Source organism: Papio anubis, unplaced genomic scaffold (genome assembly GCF_008728515.1).
Source record: "Papio anubis isolate 15944 unplaced genomic scaffold, Panubis1.0 scaffold376, whole genome shotgun sequence".
NCBI lineage: Eukaryota > Metazoa > Chordata > Mammalia > Primates > Cercopithecidae > Papio > Papio anubis.
The window spans coordinates 7,532-27,950 of record NW_022163913.1 but is presented as its reverse complement, the minus strand read 5'-3'; the positions used below and the strand labels follow the sequence as shown (position 1 = coordinate 27,950).

At 47.4% G+C, this 20,419-nt stretch overlaps 1 protein-coding gene and 2 pseudogenes across 2 annotated transcripts; 1 reads left to right on the top strand and 2 right to left on the bottom strand.

Annotated features, from left to right (window-relative positions):
• The first annotated feature begins 9 nt into the window (after positions 1 to 9).
• On the top strand, positions 10 to 16,383 carry PSMD13 (proteasome 26S subunit, non-ATPase 13). Of its 2 annotated transcripts, XM_031662078.1 has the most exons (13): positions 10 to 198; positions 2,065 to 2,143; positions 7,074 to 7,108; positions 7,194 to 7,249; positions 7,464 to 7,507; positions 7,702 to 7,788; positions 10,199 to 10,370; positions 11,985 to 12,060; positions 12,291 to 12,420; positions 14,233 to 14,295; positions 14,975 to 15,055; positions 15,226 to 15,342; positions 15,908 to 16,383. In XM_031662078.1, exons 1-13 carry the CDS (start codon positions 104 to 106, stop codon positions 16,001 to 16,003), a joined length of 1,131 nt encoding a protein of 376 aa, XP_031517938.1. In that variant the 5' UTR covers positions 10 to 103; the 3' UTR covers positions 16,004 to 16,383. The 2 variants fall into 2 exon arrangements, with proteins under 2 accessions (XP_031517938.1, XP_031517939.1); XM_031662079.1 differs by lacking the exons at positions 14,975 to 15,055; positions 15,226 to 15,342.
• Positions 6,184 to 6,887, bottom strand: LOC103877350 (annotated as a pseudogene).
• Positions 16,384 to 16,846: 463 nt separating the features above from the next.
• Positions 16,847 to 18,264, bottom strand: LOC100998669 (annotated as a pseudogene).
• Between the last annotated feature and the right edge of the window lie 2,155 nt (positions 18,265 to 20,419).

The window sequence follows — 20,419 nt, the reverse complement described above, 5'->3', positions numbered from 1 at the left end:
CCCCGCGCCGCGCGGCGCCGGAAGTGAGTGAGCATTTCCGGCAGACATCCCCGCGGGGCTGACATCCCGGTTGTTCATCTGTGCCGGGGGTCTTCCTGCTGTCATGAAGGACGTACCGGGCTTCCTACAGCAGAGCCAGAGCTCCGGGCCCGGACAGCCCGCTGTGTGGCACCGTCTGGAGGAACTCTACACGAAGAAGTAAGCTCCGAGCAGACAGACGGGCCCTGGGCCCCAGCGATAGAGGGAGACGGAGGGGGCGGGCGGGCGGAGAAGCGGGCCCTTGATGGGCTGAGGGCGCCCAGACCCAAGTTGCGGGGAAACGGGGACGTGTAGCGACTGGCTGTGCCAGCAGGGTTTGCTGAGGAACCCCGAGTGGCAGGGTCGAGGAGTAAGAAGGATGACAGACCACGAGGGCCAAGAGCTGTAGCCAGGATGTTTGGGTCTGAGATTCAGTGCTTCCCTAACGAGGGACTGTGACTGAGGCTTCTGAACTCGTCTACCTCGGGTCTTACTAAGACGGTTCAGGGGAAGCCTTTGCTTTTAGCTCTGTATTCCAGCGAAACAAGCAAACAAACTTTCAGAACCAGATTGCCACCCACTTTGAGAAACAGATCTTGGTGATTCGCGCTTAGCCTTGTCATGGTGTAACTGTATCCACAGTTATCTTTCTCATGGTCTGGAGTTGATAAACCAGAGGCTAGTGCAGCTTTGCTCTCTTCCCTATTAGTTCTGCAACTGGTTGCACCCCGTCCCATTGTCTTTACCTTCCATTGTATTTCTCGCTGGGCTGTGTGCCCCTAGAAAGATCTTAAAGTTTAAGTTTGTTTAGAAACAGGATGAATTGCAGAGCCATTAAATTGTTGCTAAGCACTAATCTCCTTTTAAAATGATAGGATAAATTGCTGGCATTGGGCTGGAGCTATTCCATAGAAAATACATCTCCTGTAGTAACCTTCCTGTTAACCCTAGCATTTAATATAATACCTTTCACATAGATGTTCCATACATGTTTTGATGATGTTTAGCATTCAGCAGCCTTCTGCTATTAGCAGTTTTTGAGAGCAAATTAATGTTTGGCAAATAATGGTTTGTGTTGGATAGCACTTGGTAATTTTCAAAGCATTTCATATGCGTTATTAAATATTAGCCTTTAGATTTTGGATGAAGCGCTATGTCACTGTCCTGGAGGTTTTATATATTAGCTTATTTAATCCTTTATTCATCCTTTTCACAGAGGAGGAAACTGAAGCTCATTTTAATTGTCTTCCCTGAGATACTAGCTAATAGGTAGAAGAGCCAGAATCTCAAGGTACATATGTATGATTTCAAAGTTCTTGTTTCCAATCAAACCTCACAGTACCCTCTGAGGTAATCTAGAATAATGTTCTCCATTTCATACCTGGGAAAACTGAGTCTTAGAGAGAAGTTAAGTGATCTTAAAGTGACATAGCCATTCAACAGCAGAGCCAGGAAAAGAACTCAGGTTTATTGCATCTGCTTTAGCATTCTTTCTACTACACAGTAGAGACTGGTTAGTATGGATTTAGCATCTCTTACCAGAAATGCACTGGGGCGGCGGGGCACGGTGGCTCATGCCTGTAATCTCAGCTACTCGGGAGGCTGAGGCAGGAGAATCACTTGAACCTGGGAGGCAGAGGTTGCAGTGAGCCAAGATGGTGCCACCGCACTACAGCCTGGGCAACAGAGTGAGACTCTGTCTCAAAAAAAAAAAAAAAAAAAAGGAAAGAAAGAAGAAGAAAGAAATGCATTGGGGCAAAAGTTTTTTGGATTTAGTATTTTTTCGGATTTTGAAATATTTTCGATATGTGCTTACCCATTCAGTATCCATGAATCAAAAATCTGAAATCTGAGATGCTCCAATGGTCGTTTCCTTTGAGCCTTACGTTGGTGCTCAGAAAGTTTTGGATTTTGGAGCATTTTGAATTTTGGAGTTTTGGATTAGAGATACCCAACCTATATTTGTGACTTGATAGGATCATCAAGGCTGAAGGTGTCTGTGACTGGATATTAGGTTAGAGGTCTTAAGGGCTGTATGTTTTTCAGGTTGTGGCATCAGCTGACACTTCAGGTGCTTGATTTTGTGCAGGATCCGTGCTTTGCCCAAGGAGATGGTCTCATTAAGGTAAATAATTTGCGATACTAGGTCAGATTATATTAATGTACTCAAGGACTTTTTAAAATAAGATGGGCTTTTTGCTAACAATAATAATAATAATAAGCTACAATTCTTCAGAAGTCCCTTTATGTCAGGTACTGGTCTGAGTGCTTCACATGTCCTTCCTAACGACGCTGCTCAGTAGATACTACTTTCATCTCACTTTTTTGATGTAGAAGCAAACATAAGACTTTAAGTAACTTACTATAGGTCACTGCTAATAAGTGGCAGAAGAGGATTCAAACACTAACATTCTGGCTTTTTCTAAAATTCTGGCATAAAGTACTATCTTAAAACATGCCTGAGTATCTTAGTTCATAGGCTTCCTTTTAGTACTCTATTTTTAGAAAACTGTTATTAGATACAAAGTTCAAACCCAGTTAGAGGGTGGAGTAAGGTGTGAGGAAGATTACTATCTGTGGGAATCTTAGATAACTTCCATCACTCCCCTTCTTTAAGCCACACTGACTGCTTGCCCAGACACTTCTGTCCTGGGTAGTGTGGAAGATAAAGCACCTTTTGTACTTCGGTTGAGGGTAGGTGGGTTGGAGGGAGAGTTCTGTGTAGTGTCATGCTGCCTCTGTAATAGAGGACTTTTAGAATTTTTTCAACAGTTTAAAAAAACGCAGTTTCTTTCCTAGCCTTCCCCAGATCCCCTGACACATCCCCACAAATTTGCTCACTGGTAGCCTCCTCTTTGAAGTTTTTCCTGACATCTTACTCTCATTCTGAATGAATCAGAGATTCATACCAGCATTGTAACTGATAGCTTATAATTACAGCTTGAGTCATTTCTCCGGAATACATTACTTTTATATGCTCACAACAGAGCTTACCACCTTACTACCCCACCACCTGGGCTTGTAAGATTTTCTTGTGGTTTATAGCCATCAATTTGACATTTTACTATTCAGAGGAACTTAAAATCATCTGTAAGCCTGGAGATTTTGCTCAACATTCAGTCTTCTGGATTATGTGGGAAAATGATAAATGAGACCTGCCTTTTTTTTTTTTTTTTTTTTGAGACGGAGTTTCGCTCCTGTTGCCCGGGCTGGAGTGCAATGGTGCGATCTTGGCTCACTGCAACTTCCACCTCCCGAGTTCAAGCGATTCTTCTGCCTCAGCCTCCCAAGTAGCTGGGATTACAGGTGCCCACCACCACAGCTGGCTAATTTTTGTATTTCTTAGTAGAAATGGGGTTTCACCAGTGTTGGCCAGGCTGGTCTCAAACTCCCGACCTCAGGTGATCTGCCTGCCTTGGCCTCCCAAACTGCTGGGATTGTAGGCAGGAGCCACCGTGCCTGGCCTGAGACCTGTCTTAATACTTGTTCCCTGAGGTTCTAAATCATCAGGATAGATGATTCCTAATTGTTTATCTCTATCCTTTGGCTTCTTATCTTTAAATCACTTTTCTACACGTGGCAAAATATGGCCGCAACCTCACGGTAAGGTGATGTTTATTTAAGTTGGCAGATCTGAGTTTACTTTTCCCATGGACAGAATAAACATTTAAAAATTGTTGGGATCCAGTCGGCATAAGTGTAAATGGATAGTATTTATGAATTTCTAGTATTTGTGAATTTCTAGTATTTGTGAATTTGTAGTCACCAGAAGTAATTTTGACTTTCTGGACTTAGTGGGCTTCTTTTTAAAGGTACTTTTTTAGATCAATAGATGTCAGGAAAGTTCAAACATTTCCCTCTAATAAGGAAAATATCTTTGAAATAGTCTCTTGTAGCAAAAATGCCATTTTAAAAATTTATTTATTATTATTTTTTGAGACAGAGTTTCGTTCTTGTTGCCCAGGCTGGAGTGCAGTGGCACAGTCTTGGCTCACTACATCCTCCACCTCCCTGGTTCAAGCGATTCTCCTGCCTCAGCCTCCAGAGTAGCTGGGATTACCGGCTCCCGCCACCACGCCTGGCTAATTTTTGTATTTTTAGTAGAGACAGGGTTTCACCATGTTGGCCAGACTGGTCTCAAACGCCTAACCTCAGGTGATCCACCCACCTCAGCCTCCCAAAGTGCTGGGATTACAGGTGTGAACCACCACCTGGCCACCATTTTATTTATTTTGGGGGGCAAGGGGACGGAGTCTCGCCCTGTCACCCAGGCTGGAGTGCAATGGTAGAACTTAGCTCACTGCAACCTCCGTCTCCCCAGTTCCAGCCATTCTCATGCTTCAGCTTCCCAAGTAGCTGGGATTACAAGCATGTGCCACCACACCTGGCTAATTTTTGTAGTTTTAGTAGAGATGGTGTTTCACCATGTTGGCCAGGCTGGTCTTGAACTCCTGTCCTCAAGTGATCCACCTGCCTCGGCCTCCCAAAGTGCCGCATTACCGATGTGAGCCACAGCATCGGGACAAAAATGCCATTTTATTTAGTTGGCTGTTTCTTGTGTGCCTGATTCAAATATGTAATTGCTACAGGGGCGTTTTCATCCTTCTACCTTCATATCCCAGAGGAACCTCAGGCTCTCCTAATCCCAAGTTAAGGTCATTTGGAGGTTCCCTCTCCTACTGTGCCCACACTAGGCACTCTTTTGGCCCAGTTACCCAGGCCATAAGCTCAGGGGTTATTGTCAGCTCTCCTTCTCTGTGACCAGCCCACATCTGAGTGAGTCTGCTTCAAGTTACCCCTAAATCTCTCTCAGAGTATTCGTCCATCCTCATTACTGTTGCTCCTTCACGCTCCTGTCTTGGCCACTACTAGCCTCTGACTGTTCTCTCTGTCTCTTTCACCTGCTGTCCTCTCTGCCCCGGCATGTTTCTAAAATAGAAATGATCATGTGGGTCCTCTGGTTCAGCCTTGCACTCTGGACAGAGACCAATCTTCAGTGCTTCCTAGTCTGTGTCCCTCAGAGCTACTCCTGAAACATAATGTATTTTTTTCTTCAGTGCTTTTGCACATGTTTGTTACTGTCTGGAATGTTCTTCTCTCAGCTTCTTCCTCTCCCACACCATGTGGCCACCTCTGTAACTGTGCTCATTTTCCGGAAACTCAGTATCGCCACTTCTGCAGTAATGGTCTTTGAAGCTTCTCCCTTTGGCTGATGCACTTCTGTGCTTTTTCTTTCTTTCTTTTTGCACTTAAACTCACTGTATTGTCATTTATTTGTTTAAAGACTGTCTTCAGTAGACCAGGAGCTCCTTGAAGACCCATCATTTGTCTTACACGTTCTGTGCTGTACTACCTAGCATGGAGTCTGAGGAAGTGCTCAAGTGTGCTGAGTGGCTAAGAAATTTCAAAATGGCGCACAATTAGCTTTAACCTTCTAAAATCTGAAGGAACTCCATTCCGTTTGATTAGCGAGCCTTTCTTTTTTGTTTCAAATTTTATTTCATTAATAGGTGAACAAAATGTGTATTTCAAATCTAATTGAAATTTATCTGAAATATGTTTACGCAGAAGATAGATATAAGATTTCAAGTAACTTATTGTACAGGCCATTGTCCGTTTTAAAATATTTTCTTCAAAAAAAAATGCATTGAAAGTCAAAAAACTTCTTTTATACTCCATAAAAGTGAGGTGCAAACTTCTGATATAAGGTTATTTCACTGTCAACTCTGATAAAGATGGGAGGCACAAGGGTTCACAGTTCAGGTAAGTAATGCAAACGAAACGCTTCTGTTTTCCTTTGATACAAATTAGAAGCCTCCATTCAGGTCTCTTAATGGAGGCTACTACGTACTTCAGGTCTCTTAATGGAGGCTTTTGCATACCAAGTAGTACCACATACTTGGTGCTGATACTACATTATGTCTTTTTTTTTTCTTTTTTTTTTTTTTTTTTTGAGATGGAGTTTCGCTCTTGTTGCCCAGGGTGGAATGCAATGGTGCAATCTCAGCTCACAGCAACCTCCGCCTCCCAGGTTCAAGCGATTCTTCTGCCTCAGCCTCCCAAAGGCACGTGCCACCACACCCAGCTAATTTTTGTATTTTTAGTAGAGACAGTGTTTCACCATTTTGGCCAGGATGGTTTCAATCTCTTGACCTCGTAATCCGCCCGCCTTGGCCTCCCAAAGTGCTGGGATTACAGGCGTGGGCCACTGTGCCCGGCTACGTCTTTTTCTTTCCTTTCCCTTTTTTTCTTCCCTCTCCTTGTTGAAGACTTTGGTCACTGCCTCCTGTTTTTCCTGTTTTTTTGTGTCCTTGTTTTTAGTTGAGGTATCGTTTATGCTGCACACAACGTTACTGACTTCATGTGATGGGAAATGTACAAGACAGAGGCTGCCATCTCCCGTTTGAGCTGGGCCCAGACTCTGCCTTTATATTAGACATCACGATTCCATTCTCTAGAGTACATTTTATTTTTCTCAAGAAATGCATTAAGTCCAACTGCTGAACATAGGTCTTGAACCTCTAGCTGTAGGATTTTCAACAGACTTACTTATGGGGTTTCACCTTCCTTCCACAATGGTCTTATTACTTCAACAAACAGGATAGATACAAATAAACCTGTCCTGGTCGGCTGGAGACCACACAGCGGCACAAGCCGTCTTCACAAGCATCCAAATACCAACAGCCCAGAAGCCACAGGGAGAAAACTGGGGGAGCATTTCAGTCTGATGTCTATTTAACTTACAATACCTGGAAGAAAGAATATAGGAATTTGTCTGGAGGTTCTTATCGGTCCATACCCTAATTCCCAAAGCTAGAAGAAACCTAATGTTCCTTAATAATCTGTTGATCATTTACGTGAATGTAAATAAGCCCTAATATGGTCTCCTGTCATTCTGCAAACATGCACTGCTTACTGTGTGATGGGCATTGTGGTTTGCACACTCCCAACTTGATAGCATTGATGCAGCTTCTGTACCAAAAATAGTATCTGGGGTCTTCATTTTGCAGAATACAAGACATCCTGTAATTTCTCTCCGTGTTTTGGTTTCACAGCTTTATGAAAACTTTATCAGTGAATTTGAACACAGGTAAAACCCTTTCATCCCTTTTTTACTTTGCAAATGAGTACTTTGATACTCATTGGTACTCAAAGACTGGTGGTTTTCATTTCAGGGTGAATCCTTTGTCCCTGGTAGAAATCATTCTTCATGTAGTTAGACAGATGACTGGTAAGTCTTACTTTGTTTTATAAAGGAGCAGATCCAAGTGGTAGTTAAAATTATCTTGAAATATAAGTTAACTGAACTTTTGTGCTTTCTGTATCCAATATTGTATTTTTATTCTACTTTATGGTCAAAACCTAAAGATTATCCTACCTAAAGATGTCTTGGTTAGTAGAAACCAGTCTTTTGATGGTCCTTCTGACTGTTCTTTCTTTTCCAGATCCTAATGTGGCTCTTACTTTCCTGGAAAAGACTCGTGAGAAGGTAAATGTGAGATGTGAGCAATACCTTTTAGGGTATGGATGACTTACAGTTTGTGTCCATGCTCACCGTCCAGACCTTGAGAGACCACACGGTCTCTAGTCATCAAGGTTGCGTTAATGTGCAAGTAGCTGGCTTCCTTTGTTAGTCAGCTGCCCACGTTCTGAGGTTTCTTGTTTTTGTTTTTGATGTCTTAGGTGAAAAGTAGTGATGAGGCAGTGATCCTGTGTAAAACAGCAATTGGAGCTCTAAAATTAAACATCGGGGACCTACAGGTTACAAAGGTGAGCTCACCATATACAGATTTCTCTTTGGATTAAAATTATTTAAATCTGTAGGGAAAAAAAAACCTATTTTTGTTCTTTACTATTTATTTTAAAACATTTTTAAATTAGAGAAAAGTTGCAAAAATAACACAAAGAACTCCTATACCTCAACCCAAATTCCCCATTGCAAACCTTTTTTTTTTTTTTTTTTTTTGAGATGGAGTCTCGCTCTGTTACCCAGGCTGGAGTGCAATGGTACGATCTCAGCTCATTGCAACCTCCGCCTCCTGGGTTCAAGCGATTCTCCTGCCTCAGCCTCCTGAGTAGCTGGGATTACAGGCGCCTGCCACCACATCCGGCTAATTTTCTTGTATTTTTAGTAGAGACAGGGTTTCACCATGTTGACCAGGCTGGTCTCGAACTCCTGACCTCAAGTGATCCCTCTGTTCTCAGCCTCCCAAAGTGCTGGGATTACAGCCGTGAGCCACTGCGCCCAGCCCCCCATTGCTAACCTTTTACTACTTTTGCCTTTGTGTGTGTCTGTAGCTTTTTTCCAAAACCACTTAAGAGTAAGTTGCTGATACAATGCCTGCTGCCCTTAAACAAAAGAGCAGTCCCGTGTGACCACAGCACATCCGTCTAATAATGACTCCAACGGCCTCAGTCAGCCCAAAGCACATTGGTTCTCCCTGACCAAGGTCAGCCTACACACCACTGGCACGTCATGTGCTGTTCCTCCACCTTCCTTCTGCCTCCTAAATGTTGCTGAAGTATCCTGTATATTTTTATGTCTTTCTTATGTTCAATTATGTTTTCGTGCAGTTTGGGAGACAGGTATGGATGTGAGTGGCAGTGAAACCGACGTGGTGGGTCCACCTTGTTTAACCAGAGCCTGTGTGTGTTTGTGTTTGTTTGCTAACCATAATGTTAAAGAAAATATTGGGGTTAGGTTAAAAGTGTTCCTGTCCTCATTGCCCTGAAAAGATACTTTTTATTGTTTATTGTTTCTCAGTCTTCACCCATGTGCATACTTAGTGCATTTTATTTTGAAGTATTTTAAGACACGCTGGAAGCTGTAAGTCACAGTCCACAATGCTGTAATAGGCGTCCATGTGCCCCAGCCAGCTCAGGAAGGAACGAAGCCACAGTCAGGGCCCCACTACCCTTCAGACCACTCTTCTCCCCCAGCCAGGCTCCCTCTCATGCCCATGCATTTCCTTGTGCTTCATTAAATGGGGGTGTGTAACTCAAGTGTTTTAACATTGGCTCAGTCCTGGGTTCCAGAGTCCTGTGGGTATGTGTAGCCAGTGTGCGTGTACTCCTGTACGGAATTTCGCTGTGTAAGTGTTCCACAACATACATATCCTGTCTCCTGTTGAAGAGGTTTAGGGCCGGGTGTGGTGGTCACACCTGTAATCCCAGCACTCTGGGAGACTGAGGCAGGTGGATCATGAGGTCAGGAGTTCAAGGCCAGCCCAGCCAAGATGGTAAAACCCCGTCTCTACTAAAAACACAAAAATTAACCAGGCGTGGTGGCGGGCGCCTGTAATCCCAGCCTCTTGGGAGGCTGAGGTTGCAGTGAGCCAAGATTGTACCACTGCACTCTAGCTTGGGCAACAGAGCAAGACTCCATCTCAGAAAAAAAAAAGAGAGAGAGAGAGATTTAGGTTGTTTTTTTCACTATCACAAACAATACTGCTATAAGTGTTTCTGTGCGTGATCCCTTGTGTACGTGGGCAGAATCTCACCAGGATATATGCCTGGAGACTATAGATACAAACTGTATGCATCTCTGCCTTTCCCAGATATACGCTCCCTCAGCGCCGTACGAGCACTCTGGAAGCTCCATATCTTCAACACCTGATAGTTTCAGGCTCTAACCCTTGCTGATCTAATAGAAGTGAAATTATATCTTGTTGGGGGTTTAATTTGCATTTCACAATTACTAGTGGTTTATTGGCCATTCTGTTTGTGTCTCCAGATCTGTCAATTGCCTGTTAATGTCTTTTGCCCATTTTTGTACTGTGTTGCTGTCTCCTGACTGATTTGTAAGCGTTTTTATATTTCCTTGGTCATAATTGCTGGTGGGTTATACATGTTGTAAATATTGCTTCCCAGTCTATAGCTTGTCTTTGTACTTTTTTCTGTGTTTTGGATTAAGTTTTCCATGTTAATGTAGTCACATTCATCAGTCTTTGCCTTTGTAGTTTGCGCTTTTCATCTCACAACATATTACTTTAAAAATCTTCACCAAGCACAGTGGCTTGAACCTGTAATCCCAGCTACTGTGGAGACTGAGGTGGGAAGATCGCTTGAGGCCAGGAGTTCAAGACCACCCTAGGCAACAGAGTGAGACCCTGTCCCTAAAAAAATGAAATAAATAAACTTTTAACTTAAAAAGAGAGATGATTTTGCTTTCCATATGTAGGAAACAATTGAAGATGTTGAAGAAATGCTCAACAACCTTCCTGGTGTGACGTCGGTTCACAGTCGTTTCTATGATCTCTCCAGTAAATACTATCAAACAGTTGGAAACCACGCGTCCTACTACAAAGATGCTCTGCGGTTTTTGGGCTGTGTTGACATCAAGGATCTACCAGGTAACCTAGGCCATTAAAGTCCATGTCACACAGGAGCGTATTCTCCAAACTTAGCATCTGTGAGGCGCTTGAGATGACAGTTCTCAGAAATTACTAAGCGGGGCTGGGCGTGGTGGCTCGCACCTGTAATCCCAGCAGTTTTGGGAAGCTGAAGCAGGCGGATCATCTGACGTCAGGAGTTTAAGACCAGCCTGGCCAACGTGGTGAAACCCTGTCTCTACTGAAAATACTAGCCAGGTGTTATGGTGGGTGCCTGTAATCCCGGTTACTTGGGAGGCCGAGACAGGAGAATCTCTTGAATTCGGGAGGTGGAGGTTGCAGTGAGCCAAGATTGCACCACTGCACCCCAGCCTGGGTGACTGAGTGAGACCCCATCTCACCAAAAAAAAAAAAAAGAAATTACTCAGATGGATTCATCCTGTTTTGAAGAAAAAATGGGAAGATTTGTATAAACTTTAGTTTCTACATTGTATTTGTCTCCAGCATTTAATTTACATGAAAATGAGGCTTTCCTCCTAGCTCCTTTACTGTTCCTTCTCCAGTTCCTTATTGTTACCTAAGTCACAGGTTTTTGTAGGAAGTCCCATGACGTAAATACCTGCTGAACCCACCCCGCGCGCCCTTCTGCTGCAGAATAAAGGATGCTTGGAGTCCCTGTAGCTGAGACCCTTGGAATCCCTGTAGCTGAGACCCTTGGAATCCCTGTAGCTGAGACCCTTGGAATCCGTGTAGCTGAGACCCTTGGAATCCCTGTAGCTGAGACCCTTGGAATCCCTGTAGCTGAGACCCTTGGAATCCCTGTAGCTGAGACCTTGGAATCCCTGTAGCTGGAGCCCCTGGAATCGTGTAGCTGAGACCCTGGAATCCTGGCTAGACCCTTGGGAATCCCTGGCTGAGACCCTTGGAAGTCCTTGTGGCTGAGACCCTGGAGTCCTGTGGCTGCGACCTTGCAGAGTCCCTAGCTGAGACCCCTGGAATCCGTGTAGCTGAGACCCTTGGAATCGTGTAGCTGAGACCCTGGAGATCCAGGTGTAGCTGAGACCCCTGGAATCACTTGTAGCTGAGACCCTTGGAATCCGTGTAGCTGAGACCCCTGGAGATCACTTGGCTGAGACCCTTGGAATGGTGGCGAGACCCTGGAGATCCGTGTAGCTGAGACCCTTGGAATCCCAGAACCCAGCTGCCAGAGACCCCTGGAATCCGTGTAGCTGAGACCCTTGGAATCCGTGTAGCTGAGACCCTTGGAATCCGTGTAGCTGAGACCCTTGGAATCCGTGTAGCTGAGACCCTTGGAATCCGTGTAGCTGAGACCCCTGGAATCCCTGTAGCTGAGACCCTTGGAATCCGTGTAGCTGAGACCCTTGGAATCCGTGTAGCTGAGACCCTTGGAATCCCTGTAGCTGAGACCCTTGTTTTGAAAACTGCAATTCCAGACCCATGGGGACAAATTATTAAATCAACCCAGTACTTCAGAAGAGGTGACTAATGTCAGGGCTTTGTAATACAACCATTTCAAACAATGTTTTTTTACTTTTTTGTTATATGAGATTTTTAAAGCTAAACAGGACTGATTATTGTGACTGGATTGTAAATGGGACTGTGTTGCTACCGTAGTGTCTGAGCAGCAGGAGAGAGCCTTCACGCTGGGGCTAGCAGGGCTTCTCGGCGAGGGAGTGTTTAACTTTGGAGAGGCTAAATGCATTCCACTTCCTTCCTTCCATCCCATCCCCTTCCATCCCATCCATCCCTTCCACCGTCTCCATCCCCCCACTGACCGTCCCATCCCAGCTCCTTACCCCGTGCCTTCCATCCTGGCTCCATGCACCCGTGCCGACCGTCCCATCCCACAGCTCATGCACCCCGTGCTGACCGTCTCCATCCCCACAGCTCATGCACCTTGTGCTGACCGTCTCCATCCCCACAGCTCATGCACCCCGTGCTGGAGTCCCTGCGGAACACTGACCGGCAGTGGCTGATTGACACCCTCTATGCCTTCAACAGTGGCAACGTAGAGAGGTTCCAGACTCTGAAGACTGCCTGGGGCCAGCAGGTATGGCTCTGACGATGCCCCAGCCCTTGTTCCCCTGTGTATCTACTCACTCATACAACCAATGTTCATTGAGCGTCTTCCCTAGGCACACAGGAAGGAACTGGGCACAGAGGAGACCGAGATAGGTTAGTCCTTGCTCTCATAGAGCAGAGAGTTAAGTGGTTGGTTAGAGTGAGGGTGTTCTGAGAAAACAATCGAATGTGGGCCCTGCATTTGTGCTGGGTGGAGAGGGTCTCACAGAAGGCATAGAAGCCATAGTGACCTAAGGTCTGTGTGGCCTTAGGAATGAGTGAAGAGTGTGGGAACAGTGCACTCAGCGGAGGAAAAGGAAAATGTTAGTATCTTTGCTGAACTGAAAGACGAATGTGTGAGGCCAACATGAGTGGGTGGGAGAGAGCGTGGAATGAAGGAGGAACAAGTGCCTGGTGCAGTGACGGAGAGGGGTGGGTACAGGGGGAGAGTGATGGGTGCAGGGAGGGGAAAAGGGGTGGGTGCAGGGAGGGGAGAGCGGTGGGTGCAGAGAGGGGAAAAGGGGTGGGTGGAGGGAGGAGGAGAGCAGTGGGTGCAGGGAGGGGAAAAGGTGGGTGCAGGGAGGGGAAGAGGTGGGTGCAGGGGGAGAGCAGTGGGTGCAGGGATGGGGAGAGCGGTGGGTGCAGGGATGGGGAGAGCAGTGGGCGCAGGAGGAGAGGTCTGTGCAGGGAGAACAGCCAGTTCACCTCAGCCAAGGGGAGGGGGGCACTGGGTGAAGGTGCCTCTGGAAGGTGGGAGTTGGGAAAAGGTGCTTAACAAGGACTTGAGCTTTAATGGTGAAGTATGTTCTTTTTTAATGAGATTATTAGAAGTAAATATTAATAAAATGTTAACTGTGGTAGGAATTACGGTTATTTTTGTATTTTTCTGAAACTTTCAGTTTTCTCAGTTTAACATAAACTTGTAAAATTCCTGCATAGTGGAGCAGGGTGGATATAGACGAGGTCACTGTGAAGAGGCAGAAAGCACAGATGCAGCCAGACCTAACTGTGGTCTGGTTATTCATTGATGTCTCAAAAACATGTGCCACTCAGAAAGGAAGATGGCTAGTTACAGCAATTTAAAGGGAAAAAATTTGTAGATATATGTTGGCAGCATCTGTTCAGGCAGCAAAGCCTGTCTGGACAGGGAGTGCCCTTTCTACAGAGCTTGACCTGTCCAGTGCTTGAGGAAGAAGTGTCCTCAGCGGGGCTGCCTGTGTCAGGATATGAGTTGCTATTTGAATTAAAAAAACAAGTCTCCTTGGTTTAAGTAACGTTTTGATCTATAAGAAGAGATGATGCACGTCTTGCAGAAGAGTGTATTCTAGTTCTCATGACAATGATATTTTTCATTATAAATTAATAACTTGCTCTTTTGATTCAGAACAAGTCTGTAGAAATTAAGGAAACTTTTCCTCAGAGGGACTGCCCTGGCACTGAGCAGGCAGCGGCCCCTGAGGGAAGCCTCCTGGGCTGTTGGGTGTGTCCTTCCCGACAGCACGTTGACCAGGAGAGTCTTCTCGAAATGCCGGTACCCTGTGGCCTTGCCTGATGGTGTTTGTAGCATTAATACAGATCTTACCTTGTAAATTCCTTGCCTTGACAAAGTGTCCCAGTTAGATTTCCTAAGAAGAATGAAGAAGATGTGGATGAGCTTCAGCAGTCCGCAGTGTGAGATGTTTGGATCTGCTTAGCTGCTTTTTGTTTGGCCTACTGTTAGAGAGCGAATTCCAGAGCCCCAGTTAGGTAACTGATAAGCACAGACATGGAAGACATTGTTCTGTCTTTCTGTACTTTACAGCCTGATTTAGCAGCTAACGAAGCCCAGCTTCTGAGGAAGATTCAGTTGTTGTGCCTCATGGAGGTAAGCAGACCCCGGGAGCCACTTTGTCTGTGGTGTCAGATTTTGGTCAGGTGGGGGCGCTGCACTCTCCAAGCCTGTCCTGAGCAGTTTGAGCTTTCAGTGCTGCTGCTTCTGCTGTGCGTCACTCTCTTCACCAGCTTCCTTTTCCTTTGCCACCACTTGCTTTTTTAAGTTTATATTTGGGTCTTAGCTCAGACGACACCCTCCCACCCCACTGCCACCCCGCTGAGGCCTTCCCTGACCATCTGAACTGAGATGAAGTAGCTGCCCCTCTCACCGTGATGCAGTTGCCTCCTCGTTGCATGTCGCTTCCTGTTGACACACACGTCTGTCTTTCCCCACTAGAACCTAAGCTTCTTGAGGAAGTGGCCCTTACATTTCTGGTTTGCCGTGGTCAACCCTGTGGTTTGAGGCCAAATTGTGGCCTCAAGTACTTGTTCAGGGATTGAATAATGGCTACTGTCAAAAATTCCTATAAGGCATTTTGCTGTTATCCTTCTTATCTAAGCATTGAAAGCTTGTTCTTAACAAGATGTAAGTCTAATATTAGGGAACTTTTTAGTGTATGGGGTACTAATAAGACGTCTATTTTAAGAGCCAATATTGACAAAACATTCTTATCAGTTCTCTATTTTTATTTGGAAAAATAGTTTTAAATAGTTAATAAAATTTTTTCCAGATGACTTTCACACGACCTGCCAATCACAGACAACTTACTTTTGAAGAAATTGCCAAAAGTGCTAAAATCACAGTGAATGAGGTATGGTCCCTAGGCTCAGGGTGTTAGAGCAGCAGAGCTGCCACATGGAGGAGTCAAGGCTCTTGTGTGAGCGCTGCTCCCTGGACAGTAAAAAACGACGGGAGAAGCCATCTGGGTCCCTGGGGGGTGTCAGGCTCTCCTGTCTTACACAAGCCTCCGTCTCTGCGCAGGTGGAGCTCCTGGTGATGAAGGCCCTTTCGGTGGGGCTGGTGAAAGGCAGCATAGACGAGGTGGACAGACGCGTCCACATGACCTGGGTGCAGCCCCGAGTGCTGGATTTGCAGCAGGTGTTGTGTGTGAAAACCATTATTCACCTCTGTGGGTTTTGGGGGGTTGTATCTATACTGTCTTAGTTTCATTTGGATGGGAGCCATTTGGGAAGAAGGCATTATCAGACGAGGTTTTGGAGAATGAATTACTGCTGTTGGGTTTTTCTAAGAGCTTAATTTAATGCAAGCCTGGGATTTGAACCCTGCATTTAAAAGCTTATTATTACAATAGTGCTAGTTGTGCTGATGGTGCTTTTTAATCTTAAGATAGGTACTCCGATCAAATACGTTCCTGGTTCTGTGATTTGAGCTCACATCCATCTTACATTTGCTGGAAATGTAATCCTGTGGATTTCCTCTATTCTTGTCTGCTTTCTTTCATGCAAGTTTTTTCTAATGTCCTTGTGATAAGAATTAACCCGGGAAGTCCTGTCACACTCCCCCAGCTCAGAGTCCTTTTTATTAGTGCTGCCCTAGAGAGTCAGCTGGAGATGCAGAGCCGCCCCGTCAGGTGCTGTGGCGGCCACTTGGCCTGTGACTCCTGTGTGTCTTAATGCCCCTTGTGTCCGGATCTGTGTTTCAGATCAAGGGAATGAAGGACCGCCTGGAGTTCTGGTGCACGGATGTGAAGAGCATGGAGATGCTGGTGGAGCACCAGGCCCATGACATCCTCACCTAGGGCCCCCCGGTCCCCTGTCGTGTCTCCTTTGACCACCTGAGAGAGGCGTTTGCAGCCGATGAAGCTGGCTGCTCAGACGGTCGACATTGAAGTTGGGTAGGGGTTGGGATCCTGTCTGAAGTACAGACTGTTCTTGCTCTGAAAACAGGACTGTCCCTGTTGGGGGCCAGGCCACAGGGAGAAGGCTTCTTTGTGGGTCTCTCCTGCAGTGAGTGGGGGTCTCTGGGTCTTAGGTGATAAGGGAGAGAGAGAACGCGTGAGGCAGGAAGTCCCCTAAAGTCCGTGTACTCCAAGGTTGATCTCCATCCCCATCCACCTGTACGGACATCTTTTCCATTGTGGTTTGAGAATGTTCCTATAATAAACACCTCTGCTTTGTTCTCGTGGCTCTGTTTTCTTGGGCTTAGCTTCCAGGCCAAGCCTCTGCCTGGAGGTTAAAAAGCATGAGTTGGAACCTTGGGAAGACGTGGTGGGGGTAGCCTTGGCCCTTCTCCTCCCTGCACGTACAGTAGACTGGGGCAGAACCCAACACCAAGGGCTACCGAGGAAGCTGGTCCTATCTTTATTGTTAGTCAAGAGAGACCCAGGAGTATCCACTCCCTTCTCCAGCCCTGTCAGGTACCTGCCCCGACCCAGGCATCCATCTGCATCCTTGTCACCACTCATCATTCAAATAGCCACCGGCATCTGTGACCCAGTGTGTCCCAATGCTGACATGAGCCATCTCTGGGACTGGGCGTGTAAAGGAAACCACCTTGAGGTTCGTCGTCTGGGAGTGGAGGTGCACGTACACAGAGAATCACAAAGTGAACGTTAGGTGGAAAGACGGTTTAATGCGATCTTTCAGTCCTGTGCCTGCAGTGACAGCATGGAGCTCTTGTAGCTCTCCAGGCGGGTGAGATCCAGCCTCCAGGAACCAGGAAGCTGATGAATATGAGTGAGAGCCCCATGGCCTGCTCCTGATGGAGGAAAGTACCCACGAGCCCACTAAGCTGGTAGGGGAGTCAGGCCTGGGCCAATAAGGGAGGTTGCCTGCCTGCCCTCTGTCCCTCAGGTCCCACAGTTTGGGATTTGGGAGACAGACTGCCCCGGCCCCCCTCCCCTAGCCATGTTATCGCCATCTGCCTTCAAACCTCTGTGTAGTGTGAGCAGTGAGTAACCACTGTCGTCAACACATCTGGCAGCCTCTGGCCCTCGCTGGGCAGACCAGTCTCAGACATGATGTGCACGCTCCTGGTTACCTGTGGCTGTGCATGTCAGAGTGTGTACAGAACAGCAGAAACAACCAACATTTTAAGTCGCAGGCAAACAAGCACAGGGCCCTTTCTCTCAATGGCAGTCCTGTTCAGAGGGCTGAGAAGAGGTCAGATTCCCCGTGCTCTGCGTGTGCAAAAGGAGACCCTATCTGGAGCCCTGTGTTCTCCAGTGGCCAGGTTCTGAGGCACCAGCCAAATTTCACCCTCAGTTTCCTCCCGAATCAGCCTGGGCCCAGTCCTCCCCCATTTCCTGAAGCTGAATCAGATGCCAGGTTGGAGACCAGTTCTTACTTTTGACTTTAGCCCCAGAGGTTTAAGAGCAAATCTGGCCTAGAATGAGGACCTCAGTCTAGGTTCAGGTCTTAGCTGTATGACCTTGGGCAAATGACTTTCTTGACCTTGGTTTATTTCTGCTGAAAACAGAGACATTCGTACTCCAAGAGTGGAAATGGTTAACTTCGGTTTTAGTTTTCACCTGTGCTCTCATCTGACCCTCAAAGCAGCCCTCCTCTTCCTGTTTAAGGGGATGAAGTTAATGGATCCACCAAGCCTCCGAGCTCAGCCTAGCACCCATCTCTGGCCAGGTGAGCAGAGCCTCAGAACTGGGAGCCCCTCCCCGCTGTTGACTCTGCTGCCCATTTGGAAGCCTGGTCTGCAGCTGATGGCTGCAGAGACCCCTTTCCTGGCGTTCAGACACTGTCATAGTCATGGCTGAGGCCCAGGGCCATGGTCACCTCTCCCTTTTTCCATCCTGGACTTCTGTGTCACCCCAAAACCCAGGGAATGGGCTGAGTTCTCAAGACTGCTTGCTGCTACCTTGGAGGTCACTTACCGGGGGAGAGGTGGGTGTTTTGGCCGGCTTGGAGAGATGTGGGCCTTCGGAACTGTCCAACGCCTCAGCGGGGCTTGGAGCAGCCTGAGGGCAGCGGGCAGCCTCAGAATGGTTCTGGCGTCAAGGTTCTTCCTGAGTCCCAGCTGGGTTTCCCTGGCGTGTCCTCTCGGCATATCCTCGGCTTGCTTGGGTGTTGGGGCTTTTTATAGCTGAAGGGGGAGCTGCAGCCGTCCCCTCCTGTCACAGGGCTTGGCAGAAAGGACGCCTGCTTGGAACTGGGAGAGGACCAGCCTCAGACCAGTAGCCCCAGCCTGGCACTCCCTGATGTGACTTCAAGTAAAGCAGTCGCAGTGTGGGGGAGCTGTGACCCCTCTGGAAAGGGCTTTCATTTCTTGAAAAATGTTTAGGCCGAGGCAGGTGGATCACGAGGTCAGGAGATCAAGACTATCCTGGCTTAACACTGTGAAACCCCTCAGCCTCTACTAAAAATACAAAAATTAGCCGGGCGAGGTGGCTGCTCGTAGTCCCAGCTACTGAGGCTGAGGAGAATGGCGTGAACTCCTGGAGGCGGAGCTGCAGTGAGCTGAGATCACACTGCACTCCAGCTCAAGGGCAGAGCGAGACTCCGGCCTCAAAAAAAAGCAGTGAAAAATGTGGGCCGGGCTGTACTCAAGCCTGTAATCCCAGCACTTTGGGAGGCCTGAAGCTGGTGGATCACAGGTCAGGAGATCGAGACCATCCCAACATGGTGAAACCCCATCTCTACTAAAATACAAAAACTACTGGCGCGGGTGGCGGGCTCTGTAGTCCCAGCTACCGGAGGCTGGGAGGCGGGCTGGAACTCCGGGAGGTGGAGCTTGCAGTGAGCCGAGATCGCACTCACTGCACTCTCCAGCCTGGGCGACAGAGCAAGACCGCCTCAAAAGAAAAATGTGAAAAAATGACCTCCAATAAAGGAGCAGGGCCAGGAAGTCAGATTTGAGAATGCAAGTGGGGTCAAGCGGTGGCTCAGGCCTGTAATCCCAGCACCTGAGGCCTGTGCTGGATCACGAGGGTCAGAAGATTGAGATCCTGGCTAATGGTGAAACCCCATCTCTACTAAAATAATAAAAAAATTCAGTCAAGCACAGTGGCTCACGCCTGTGTCCTTGTTTAAGCCGGGAGGCTGAGGCAGGAGAATCACTTGAACCTGAGAGGCGATTTGCAGTGAGCTGGAGATCACACCCTCACTGCATCTCCAGCCTGGCGACAGAGCCAGACTCCTCATCCCAAAAAAAAAAAAAAAAAAAAGAATGCTGAGGGGAAAGTGACATACTTTTGAAGTAAGCCCTAAATATCTGAGGTGCCAGCCATGCAGTACTATGTGGAACTGTTTTCAGATTCTCAAATTTTGGGATTCCTGGGTGAGCTGCTGAACGTTCTTAAGTGATGCGTTACCACAGAGTGACCTAGAGTTGGCAGCTCAGCTGCACTCAGCTCACCTCATGATGTCTGAGGAGGCAGCCTCTGTTCCTGAGAATGCCGCGCTACCTGGTGGGAAGGAGTTCAGCAGTTTCTGAGTGCTGGCTGTGGGCAGGGGGTTCTGTCTGACCCCAGGTTCCTTCCCTTGGGGCCCACAGGTAGGTCAAGGCGCCAGGGACACATGTGCTGGGTTAGTTGGGCCCTGGCCCAGTCTCGTAGCCTCTTCTGCAGATAATGAGTGGTTCATTCCTTCCCGCAGCAAACACTTACTAATAACATTGTTTTCCTGCTCTCTGGGAGACAGTTTCACCCACACCTTCCCTCAGTGCAAACTCCCACCCCCAACCCCTGGGACAGCCTGCGCGCACTGCCCCAGGCAGCCTGTGCCCTGTGCCCCCGAGGCCTCCCTTCCACCACATGCAAAGGACAGTTCTCTGGCATCTTCTCCAGACTTTTTCTCTTTGGTTGCTGGTCTCTGAGCTCCTGGTTTTTTTCACCCCGTCCAGGCCTTGCCTGACCTCATGGCCCCAGACCCCTCTCGGTCTTTCCACCCACCCTCTCCAGACCTCATTTGGTCCAGATGGCCTGACAGCCCAGCGATTCCTTGTCAGTCACAATCGCTGGGATCTGTTGACCATTAGCCTTTACACCCACCTCATGGTCAAGTTCCCAAGGCCCTGTGGTGCCCCCTTCAACCTTCTGCAGCCCCTCTCAGCTGCTCAGGCCAAATGTCTTAGTGTGAGCCTCCATTTCCCTCAGGCACTCACGTGCACATCGAGCCCACTGACTCCCCACCCTCCCTAAGTCCAGCCTCAAACATGTCCTCCACACAGCAGCCCAATCTTCTAGAACAATCCGGTCTTGTTG